The following is a 12,096-nucleotide window of genomic DNA, read 5'->3' as shown; positions in this document are numbered from 1 at the left end:
GTAATATGTCGGATTTTCCCGGGAAATCGCGTGTATATATACGTGCATACGTTGCGGCTTTACACAGGAAAATTGGAATCAGTGGCTCCACATGTCGTCCAAGTTCATAACATGCACACAAATCTCTGTGAATCCCCGCGCTGGGACCTCTTAGATTTTTCCACTAAATTGCACTTGGCTCACAGCTCCGGCAGATGGTGCCATTCGTCTGCTTAGCGATCGTTACAATCTCCATATCAATAATCTTCCATCGGCGCGATGCAAAAGCGCGAATTTCGAGCGCAGATCACGTTTTTTCCGAGACATTCAGAATTGCAGAATCTGATTGATCCAGTCACGAAATTCCGAGATACGTGTATAAACGCCAGGTTGATTAGGCGCGGCGCAACCGATTCCCCAGCTGATGATTCCAGCAAGAATCCATCGTTTATCTCGCGCTCTTTGGATGACCATTGGACCGCCGCTGTCACCCTGATAAAGGAAGGTTATAAGTTAGAATATTAAGAGATATATCTTTTTGTAATACATGTAATTCTTACATATTATTACATGTTAAAAATATTTAAAAATATCTTTACAAAATTGAAACGTCTTATCAGTAACTTTTAGATAATTCTTATACATAACTTTTGTCTTTTGAATTCTCACAGAAATCCAATTTAATACTGAAAATTACTGTACAATAGTATTTTTATTATTCAAAATAAATAATTAATAATTACTTTCCAGTACTGAATTGTTGTAAGGGAACATAATAGTTATCTAAAAATTTATTATTATTGATATAAAAATAAATATTACAGAATATTATTGCTACAAATTTTTATATCAATAATAATTTCCAAGAAACTATAATGTTCGAAAGGTATCTGTAGATTATCTTCTGTAAGAAAGATATCAAGATATTTTAATTTTCTAAAGATTGTTTAAAACATTTTTGTTATGACACAATCATATATGATTGTCAAAATAATATGTATTATCGAAAGATATAAATTATACGGATAATATTTTTTAATTGCTATTTTCAATCTCAAAAAACTTGAAATAGCACGAACGACTTTTTTCATTTCTATAAAATCGCCAGCAAAAACTGACCTCACAGGAATCGAATCCGCCATTCCTCCAACCGGCGCAGATAAATATATGTGGAATGTGCTCGATGTAACCCGCGTTTTTATACATCGCTTCACATACGGTATTATTGATAACCGGTACTGCAACCTCTTGTAACACGGATGGCAGTGGTCCCTCTGCAAAAGTAGACAATTATATGTTTAGATATCTATGCAATGAGTGACAATAATTTTATTTTTAGTTTAATATAAAATATTTCATCTATTACTTGTAGTTTAATATAAAATATTTCATCTATTACTTGTAGTTTAATATAAAATATTTTATCATAAAACAATTGATAGTTTTTTTACTAATTAACACGTATCAAATATTAACATTCCGTTTGCAATCTGAATCTTTTTTGGCACAAGCAAAATTTTACTTTGAAATTTGTCCGAAATAAAGGAGAGCGGAGCCTGATTTCTGCTCTTAAAATATCTTGTTAAAAAATTATTTGGTAATATAATAGAGATATCAATAAGTAATCCTATATTTTTCTGTATATTATGAAAGTCGAAAATTATGATCGCAGACGGAGAGTAATTAATATTAGGATATAAATTCCAAGTTGTATTGTTGCTTCACTTAATTAATTATGACGATGCATTTTAATACCGTCGTAAAGTCTACCCCAGCCAGTAACATAGGCGGTACGACCAACGTAGGTTTCATCATCGTCGGGCAGGCAGATCGGCAAAACATTTGGTTGGAATGGCAGAAGAGGCTCATAGAATCGCAACAGAGCAAGATCATACTCGAAAGTACGCGCATCGAATTGTGGATGGCTCGCCACAATTTGCACTCTTCTCTCCTGGTATCCATATGGCTCATCTTCATTCGCCAAATCGTGCTCGCCGATCCTTAACAATAGCTCGCTAGGCGGTACGCTGTAAAATATATATCAATGCATTCACTTATCGGAAAATTCTATCCGGAAACAAAACGCTATTCGCAATCTTTCGTTGCATTTTTAATAATAATGTCTTGTTATAAGAAAAGAAATTAAATTCAATGTTAAAAAATTAAAAAGAGATTGAAATGCGACAATGTAAAGAAAAAAAATTGTGATAAAAAATCAGACGTCGTGAATAGTAAAATCCGGAAAAAAATTACGGAATTCTGGTTCTCTTTAAAGGTTCATGAAGTTTCTTATAACGTTTCTTATGATGTTCTACTTTAGGACGACAGTTCATATAATCTTGGTCGCGCTTCTCAAATATATTAGATGAGAAAATGTTTATACAAGCAGAGACAATCTCTTTTTATTTGGAGATATCATAAGCGAATGCATATTGTTGTTGCGAGGAAACTTCACGGTGCAACGTTAAAGAACGTTGTGGATAGCATGATGAGATGATCGTGCGAGTGGGAGAAAACTTGATTATATCGTAGCCATGGCAAACACTTACCTTTCGACGCAGTGCGCCGCGGTAATAGCCCAGTTCTCGTTCAACAATGCCGCGCCGCATTTGTGCAGATATGTCTGCGATCGCCATTGACGTAATGAGATCTGCAAGGAAATCCACCATGTAATGAAAATCAATCATCGTATGTGCGTTGATCGATCTACGCATTATCTTTAATACGTAATAAAATAATAAGATAAAATGAAAAGTCATTATTATGATTATATTTTTCTGCATCATATTTAATATAATCTATTATTGCGATTTTGTTTGTATTCGACAGACGATGAATTGAACTTTAATTTATGACGATCTCAGAAAAATTAAATTTTATTGTAATTCTTTTTAATTGATTTTTTGAAATTATGCATATCAATTCAATCTTCAAATAATCATCAGATTTGTGATTTTCATTAAGGCATTAATGTTTAAATAAAGTATGTAAATAACATGACAATAAAAACATAGTAAAATGTTACGCAATTACGAAATATCTGCTCTCCAAAACTTTTAGAGTGAATCTGAACTCTAAAGAATGAAATCCCACTCTAAAGAATTTACAGAGTGTAGAGAACCTAATTCTAATTAAAAATATAAATATTCGCTCGTATTATGCAAAGCAAAACGTCAGAAGAAATCAGGTCTGTAATTATGCTAATTGCAAGAAGTACACCAATAAATATATTATAAACATATAATAAATGTTTTAATTTATATTTATTTTTATACATTTTGCAGTTAGCTCGATTACCGACCTGATCTCTAATTCTAATTGTTTTGTTGAGCTTCTTCAAGCTCACCTGCCAAGGCCATTTTCCGAAGGAACTTCGCTCACCGCCGACAATCTTAGGCTCCGGAAACATTCTTCGTCCGCACACTGTAAGAACAAACAATGTCGAGTTAAATCGCATCAGTCCTAATTGGGCAGTCATGTTAGAGAACGGACGCGCTGTATTCGACTGGATGAACCGTTGCACGGATGCGTCGCTTACATAATTCTTTTGTCTGCCTGTAGGTGGAATTAGAATTTTTCTATCGACAATATTGTCTGCATACTTGCGACACTCGGCGCGCATCTTATTGATTACGGGAAATTACTGACGTTAAAATTTACGACTATACTATTATTATTTAAATTAAGTTGTGTTATTGCAACTTAGATGATGGTAAGTTATATAATGGCATACAAAGTGGTCAAGTCATCGATAATCTATGAATTAAAGCGTTTCCAATACTATAAGTAATTGTACGCAATGCGATTTTAATTGCTTAAATAAACTTCAATATACATTATATGATACAGTATACATTATGTGATAGTACTAAAAACTAATTTAGATAAAGTATAATGATAAAGGAAAATTTCGAAAACTTATAAGAAAAGAACAGTTTTGTTAAAGTATTTAAAAATTTTACTAGATACAGATCTAAAAATAATTTCGTTGCATTGTTAAAATAATGATGTAGGAAACTGGTTGCTATGAATATCAAAATTTTTTGCAGCATTGCTCATGGTACTTGAATTTTCTACATAATTATTTTGATGGTTTAACAAAATTATTTTCAAGTCTGTGGTAAATTTTTAGACATTTCGCACAATCATTCTTTCCGTGCAAGTTTGAGAAATCTGAAAATTGCAACATATCAAAATGACGAGCAAGAAAATTAGAAAATTTTTACGGATATATAAATCTACTTCTATACTTAGAATTGTTTTTTACATGTAAAATGTACATGTGCGAGTCTGTGTTAAGATTAATAGAGACGTGTACCTTGTCAAACGAAGAGTTTAATTAATATAAACTTGCGGTAATCCGTAAAGAAAAGATGAAAGCATTGATCGTTATACGATCAGAAGTTGGTGGATCATCTTCAGGATTTAACTGGGTCAAAATCGAAGAGAATAACGTGAATTCCATGACCTAAATCTAGTTTCACATTTCACCCGTCATTTTGTTTTTAGTCCTGAGACTAGTTCTAGTCGAGTAACGATTCGTTTCGGTCACTCAGTCTGAGAACGATCTAATTTCTTTTATTCATGCACCCGCTCGTGAAGCGCACGTCGTAACATTATACTGTAATCCGTTCAACATCTAAGTATTAACCTTGTTTGTAATCCGACATATTGAGGGTCTCCATTGGAACCGGAAGTTCCATGTCGATCGTAACACTGGCAATCGTTGACAATAAAGTTGTCACCGTTGGTCTCTTTATGATATCGGGGATGATACTGCTCTCTGTTATTGGTTTGGCTGAAAATTCGAGAAGTAATTGAAGATTAATTAATTAAGTTATTACATTCACATAAAATAAAAAGCGACACAATTTTCTATAGAAAATTTATATTAAAATTGCATTGTATTTATATAACAATTGAATGTGTTGTTATAAGAATAGAAATAAATTCTGAAATACAGTTTTGTTGCAATACTAAAATTTGCTAAGAACTTCTAGTTCTTTCTTGTTATTTAGACTTGTTAAAAGATATTCCTTCCAAGTTGTTCATTTGCATGATTGCGTTTACCAATTCTTGAAAATTCTTCCATTGCGAGCAAATTCGCAAATCACAAAGTACTCACAAAGATTATAATTAATATGTCTTACCAGAAGTCAAAGACTGGATAGGGGATTCCGTAACCGGTTCGGTCGATGACTCTTGAATCTCCGGTAACTTTTCGGTGGTAGGAGACTGAATCATTATCCAGCCATCCGGAGTTGTTATCGGCGACCAATCAGTTTCCACTTGTTCTGCGAAGCGAATAAACATAATAAATATAAAACCTAATTGTATTTTAATTAATCGCAAATTCACGATTCTTTTCTTTTAGGGGAATCAGAAATAGATAATATAATAAATGGCTATAATTTGTTGAGAAAACAAATTAAATCAAAACTAAATAGAAAAGTAAAGCAGATATGAGTCAATGCGGATATTAATGTTCATAAATTATTTATTAATTGTAATATTAAATAAGTAAAAACGTTTCGATAAGTTTGCAAATCAAATATGTTTAATTATGTTTGTTTAATATATGTTGACAAAAAAACGTAGTTATGATAACAAAAATTACAAATATTAAAACATAAATCAAAATGTGAGAAAAGCGTTAAAAACATAAACTGGATAATATCAAATTAATCCGAAAATGCATGCTTATGTCAAAATAAATTAATTCCAAAATTAGATAAAAGCTCATCTACACATATCCAGTAGAATACTTTTGCGATGTGTAAAAATCAGAAGAATGTTTTCTTCAAGTTCGTGGACCTATATTTCTCAGAAAATATTAGTTTCATGCAGATATACTGCTAATTCAAGGCGATGCGAACCGGTTTAATTCTCCAATTTGGCTTGGTTGTAAGAAGAGCGAATTCCCTTTTTTTTCTTGCAAGGTAGCGAAGTGAATCATAGTTATTAGAAGATAATTCGAAGTCTTGCCGCTCAACGAAATGGATAGAGATACACAAGGGAGAGATGACCGTAATTGCGTCGGCGGAAAGCCCGGGATAGCCGGTTTGTGAACCGTTAGGACATTATGACATTCTGTCCCGACGACGTGTCAGAGTGCTGCGCTATTGACATGGTCCACATAACATCTCCACTCGATTATATTTTCTAGGATCCGAGGAACGACCTTGGCTTGCATCCATAATGAACTCGATTCATTCGGGTAGAATAAAATAACCGTTTGTCGAATGAATATAAAATACGGATGGACTGCCTATGACTTATGAAGCTCAATATAACTCAATTTTGTATTGCATGCAATTGAAATACTATTACATTGTTTAGAGAGATATAATATCTTTAATGTCCTAATGCCTTTAATCTATTAATGTCTTTTATAATCTTCATATTGTTTTTATCATTAAGTTTTTCTGTTATTTAATGTTTAATTTCATCTCTTAAACGTATTTTTTAAATAAAAATTATAATAGTGTATTTTTTAAATAATTCTTCAAATTCAATAATTTATTGAAACTGAAGAATTATTGTTAAAAAAACACATTATTGTAGATATTTGAGTAATTCCAAAAATGTCGATTTTTAAAAATATTTCCAAACTTTTTGTCTGGATTATATACTTTGGAAGCAATGGACAATATCCTTTTGAATAGTAGGATAATATTAAAGTTGAAAAATTTGTAAATTATAAATTTACAAATAAATATTGAAAAAGGCAAAGAACGAATACATATGAAAAATAAGATTATTTTAGTTATTTATATTTAATTTTTTTTACTCGGTAACAAATTGTGGAGTAATAATGTCACTTGGTAATGGGCAGTCACGAATCTTATACATGTTCCCATCGTCAACATCGAGCGACCCTTCGAAGAATTATAGGAAACGTGATTAGCAGTCTTATTCGTTTCAATGCCTGTATGCTAATCGGTGAAATTAAAGAAAACGGACGTTCATATAACGTGACATTCCCTTGTCAGTAGAAAATCATGATAACGATTCACGTTGTATGGCATGGCACGTTGTATGCATCAAAACACTAGGAATAGTGAAAACCCGTTGACGGATTGCTATGTAAATTTAATGTCTTTTGCTTTCGCTTTTCGTTTCAGATTGACGATATTAATCATTAAAAATTAAAAATTTTTCTTCTTTTATTGTAGTGAGAGTCATTGTCGGAAATAATTAATATGTTACGATTAATGTTAGAGTTAAATATAATTACAGTTAAATATAACAGTTAAAACAAACTGTTAATTATCTAGTTGGAATTGATAAAGTTATTATATTATGATAAAAAAAGAGAACTAAAAAATAATTAACTTTTTATTCACCTGACGATGAAGCTATCGTTGTTGTTGACGTTAACGTTAACGTCGACGTTGACGTTGGCGTTGATGACATTGATGTTGATGTTGACGAAATTGTTTTGTTGACCGCCTTTGTAGAAACTTCATCGGAGTTGGAACTCCACGTTACCAATCCTGGCGAGTAAGTAGTCAACGGGATCTCCTCGAGGGTATGATTAACATTCTGACCCTTGGTAGGAGTTACATGGGTCGAGATGCTCTCGTTTTTAACGGTAAACGTGGATATCGAGCTCGAGGTGCTTGTGGTAACCTCCACGATGCTGGATGTGTTCACAGGAAGTTTCGTCAAGGGTGTTGGTTTCGTCGTGCTGGGTTTTGGTCTTGTAACGCTAAGTGTTGAACTTATAGTTGATGATAATGGCTTCGTTCCCTCCGTGATTATCGTGGCGCTAGTGTATTCAGGTTTAGTGATCTTCGTCGTCGTACTAGTGATTTTAGTAGGTTTCAGCTTTGTTGTAGTCGACGAAGATGGTTTAGTCGTGATCGGTCTGTTAATTGTTGTTTTAGTTGTAGTCGATGGTCTAGCGGTGGTTGTTCTGACCGTTGATGTCGGTTTCAAGGTCGTCTTCGGCGTTGTCGTTTTAATAGATCCTTTATGATCCAAATTCGCAGGCGTAATAGTGGTTTTCTGAATTATATTGGTAGTTACTGTCATTGCAGTTGGTCTAATTCCAATGAAGGCTAAAGTACTTTCCGTTGCTCGATCTGCACTTGTACTGAAAGATCCATTGCTGAATGAGCCAGAAGTTGAATGAGGCTTAGTTATTGCCGGTAAAGTAGTGCCGAAGCTGGAATTTGTAAGAGGCTTCGTTGGAGTTGAAGGTCTCTTTGTCAACGTAGTGGGTTTCTTCGTAGTCACCACTGGGCGTTTTGTTGTCACGGTGGTACTAGGTCTCTTAGTGCTAGGCTTTCTCGTAGTCGTCTGATTCAGTGGTTTAATCGACGTTGTATTTCTTGGTGGGAATCTGGTTGAAGGCACCACTTTCTGCGTGGTAATCGTGAGATCGTTCTTTATTGTAGTCGATTCATGTTGAACAATCGGTCGAGTAGTAGAGGAGAATGGTTTCTGAGAGGTCTGCACCATAGGTTTTTGTACTGTTGTCGTTGAGATAATAGGTTTCTTCGCGGTCGTTTCCGATGTGATAGTCGTCAGTTTCGTTAAATTTACAGTGCTAGGTCGGAAGGTAGAATCCAAAATGGTTGGTTTCGTAGGTTGTCTCGTTATACTTGACGATATATGTGCTGGAATATTTACAGTATTGTTGGTTGCCTTCAACGTAGCTTCCGTACTAAGTCCGGCAGCGTTTTGCACGGTTTGGAATGTCGAGAGGCGAGTAGTCTGCGTTGTCATTTCTATTGTTGTGATCGTTGGCTTCTTTGTCACGAACTTCGTCGTCTCTCTCATCGTATTTGCTGAAGTCTGCGTGCTTTGCGTATTCAAAAATCCAGATATTGTCTACAAAATTATTAAATTATTAAATTAATTATTATTGTAGATGGCATTGTAGTAGAATCAGTAAATTAATCTTTTAAAAGCAACATTGACTGATTAATAGAATTAACTTATTTTTAATTAATTAAAAAGATTATTCTGTTTATAAGTAGTTTTCTAAAGGAAATGAAATTTTTGTGTATCGTGATGCAGAGCGTGTGGTATGTATTTTAAATTCAATTTATCTTAAATAAATTATCACTTTATACACATTTTGTTAATTAAATCAAACATTTTTATTCAGCGATTTGATTTAATATGCTAATTGTTATACATATCAATATATATATATATATATATCCTCAACAAAATTACACTGTTCCTGCATGTTTATAAGTTACACACATATTACTTACTGATCATTAAGCGCAATGCAAAGCTTTAATGCAAAACTTTCTTTAATCCTGCATGAATCAATTGTGAGATCACACGAGTTACTGTATTTATCTTGATGACCTCATTTAGAGAAAGTTATTACATATCCGAATGCTGAGAAAACGTCTCATTTCTTTTCGCGTATTGTAATTCCAAACTACCGCTTTTTATCATTATTGTCGTCTAAAAACTTATTTCTTTTTTTAAAACTAAATTTTATAAAATAAGATGGAGTTACGCAGTATCACATATTATCTTAAATAAAAAGTAAGCGAATTATTTATTATTAATTCATTAAGTTCACTGTGGATGATTTGACAGGCTATAGTTATACGCGAAAGACATTACTTCAGTTCTATCGAACCGGCTCTAGGAACTCCAGCTGTCACATCGCTCATTTCTACTGACACATGGCGAAACGTGCTAAGCCAGTTCGCTGTTTCATTAGCGATCATCTACTTGCCGTGATTTGTGAAGCTTCGACTGGTTTCTTTTCATCGGTCGGCTTGGGCTTCGTGAAGTACTCCGGTATGCCGCTGCTCCCGGTAGGCCTGTGGGTCGTGATAAATGGCCTTGGCGCCGGCGGGCTATCATCGATGCTGTTGTCTTGCGGAAAGATGTCCGGCTCGTCGTCAATCTTGCAGCAGCTACCGAAGTAGAAACGATCGATGCAGGTACCAAGATGCGTGCCATTTGCTTTCGCACAAGTAAACGCAAACATGCACACACCGGTCTCACCGCTCCTGCGTGACACGCAGGGCAAGTGTCTGATATTTCTTCCCGTACCTGTAAGAACGAAGCAATTCCATCATTACGTTCATCTATGACAAGCTGATTTCCGACCAATTCCATTAAATGTTTTTTTTTTCTTAAATGAGTTATTTTAACTCTTCGATGCCACATTATACCGTTTTGTCATAAATACAATATAATGTATGTATTTACATTACATTACATATCCAATTCAACTTTGTTTATAATTTTCAAAAATAAACATTCACAACATAAACAACAAACTAAACATAACATCATTGTTTATTACCAAAGTTTATAATTTGAAATTTTACATTCCAGAATGTAACTATTATGTAACACATATGGTTATATTACATTTATATTGTTGAGTATAAAATTGTAACACATTGATGTTATTATTTTTAATTAACGTTTACTTGGCTGTAACAAATTTTTTTTCGATACTAAATACCAGTTAATAAATGCAATGATATCGAGCAAATATATGTATGTATCTTTATTAATAAAAAAGTTATAAGCAATTGAAGTAAACAAGAATTTTAAAACATCATTTTTTAAAAAACCGGATGTAATCGAGAATGGCATTGAAGAGTTATAAATATTATTTATATGCTGTTACTAAAATGCCATTTAATTCTTCTTGACTTGCGTGCTCAGAATCGTATTAATATCTTTTTACACAGTAGTCTTTTCTCTCATCTAATGAGCTTCATAAACATGATTCGCCGGAACTTGCCGTCACGATATCTCATACATGATTTTCTCAAGCGATAGATCAGAATTCTTCCGTTCGATTATCTCACACATTAATGCGAAAGTAAAGACTTCTTTACCACAGGGAGAAAAACTTCTATAAAATAAAATATTACGAAGTGATGCCGCAAGATGTAATTCTTCCCCGGAATGACCGTCAACGATGGTTAGATAAACGCTTCCGTGTTTTCTGATCTCCACTGAGAAGTATATATATATATATCAACCTTCACCCGGTGTCTATAACTGTTCATTTACGATGTACGTTCTACATTCCTGCCTGTAACACTTTGCTCTCGTATCGTTAACATATCTGCTTATAATTTTCTCTTAATGATTTTGCTCGTTCAACTGCGATCCCTATGGTAGGAGACGCGAGATAATTGCGTAATTGATTCATATATTGAAAATATGACGAATAGCTTTATAAGGGCCAATATCAAGCGGATATGTAAATAATTATGATATTTTATTAATATAGAAATTGTTAGCTTGTTGACAATATTTATCAAATTTGTTACAAGTCTATAGATATCATCTGTATTGAATCTATTGGATCTTAAAATAGTTGTTGCTACCGATAAAAAATTGAAGATCACATATGCATTAATCAGATAACAGGAATCTTTTCTGGGTTTTTAGCGCATTATGTGTCGACAGAACGGAAAGTGGATAAACAAACAGATGTCACATAAAATTTTTAAAAAGTCGCGAATATCAGAGGCGTATAACGGAATGACAGAAGTCTGCTTTGACAATGATTCATACGGTCGTGCGATACAGTTAGCTACGAAAGACGCAACGCGCGTCAGAGGAAGATGAAGAAACATGCTCTTCACTCCAAAATAACAACTTTCAGCCAAAAACGGATATTATTGCATTAAGACTATAGAGAATACATGAAAAAAGGTGCAGTGGCAATTTAAATTAAATAAATAAATCAATTTTTTAAAGAATGAAATAAAATGTGCAGTTCATCGACGTTATTCAAGCAAAGATCAGAGTAAGATGTCATGGCGCGCAACTCGCGTGCAACAAATGTCATCTTTGATTATTAAAAATTTTAACGGGATCATAATTCTCGTTGAGAACGATCTCCAATTTGAATTCTTTCATGATTTTAAATCAACGATTGATTGTAAAATGCTAATGCATGTACGCTACATAAAGCATATGCCGCATTATATCGGGGAACGAACGAATTGATGTCAGGCGAGGCGAAGCATCTCGGTACCGTTAAGTTTCAATGTATGGGCTAGTTGCCCGACCCAAATGTGGGTCACAGTCATAGCCTAATGTAACAGCCCGTTTCCCTCTAAGACACCTCACATTCTCTCTCTCTCTCTCTCCTCTCTCTCT

The 12,096-nt window shown here is 33.8% G+C and overlaps 1 protein-coding gene across 1 annotated transcript in view; it reads right to left on the bottom strand.

The window, feature by feature from the left end:
• Window positions 1-306: 306 nt before the first annotated feature.
• The window catches only part of LOC105627935 (serine proteinase stubble), a 14,461-nt gene continuing 2,671 nt past the window's right edge, over window positions 307-12,096 (bottom strand). The window contains exons 2-10 of the mRNA XM_012209207.1: window positions 9,692-10,014; window positions 7,326-8,817; window positions 5,130-5,273; window positions 4,631-4,777; window positions 3,326-3,402; window positions 2,529-2,629; window positions 1,735-2,006; window positions 1,099-1,253; window positions 307-471 (exon numbers count right to left, since the gene is read on the bottom strand). Of these exons, the coding sequence (XP_012064597.1) occupies window positions 307-471; window positions 1,099-1,253; window positions 1,735-2,006; window positions 2,529-2,629; window positions 3,326-3,402; window positions 4,631-4,777; window positions 5,130-5,273; window positions 7,326-8,817; window positions 9,692-10,014 (2,876 nt within the window). The remainder of the gene's footprint in view (window positions 472-1,098; window positions 1,254-1,734; window positions 2,007-2,528; window positions 2,630-3,325; window positions 3,403-4,630; window positions 4,778-5,129; window positions 5,274-7,325; window positions 8,818-9,691; window positions 10,015-12,096) is intronic.

The sequence above is a fragment of the Atta cephalotes genome (assembly GCF_000143395.1).
Source record: "Atta cephalotes unplaced genomic scaffold scaffold00011, whole genome shotgun sequence".
In the NCBI taxonomy this organism is placed as follows: domain Eukaryota; kingdom Metazoa; phylum Arthropoda; class Insecta; order Hymenoptera; family Formicidae; genus Atta; species Atta cephalotes.
The sequence above is the reverse complement of the archived record's forward strand: the minus strand, read 5'-3'. Positions and strand labels throughout refer to the sequence as shown.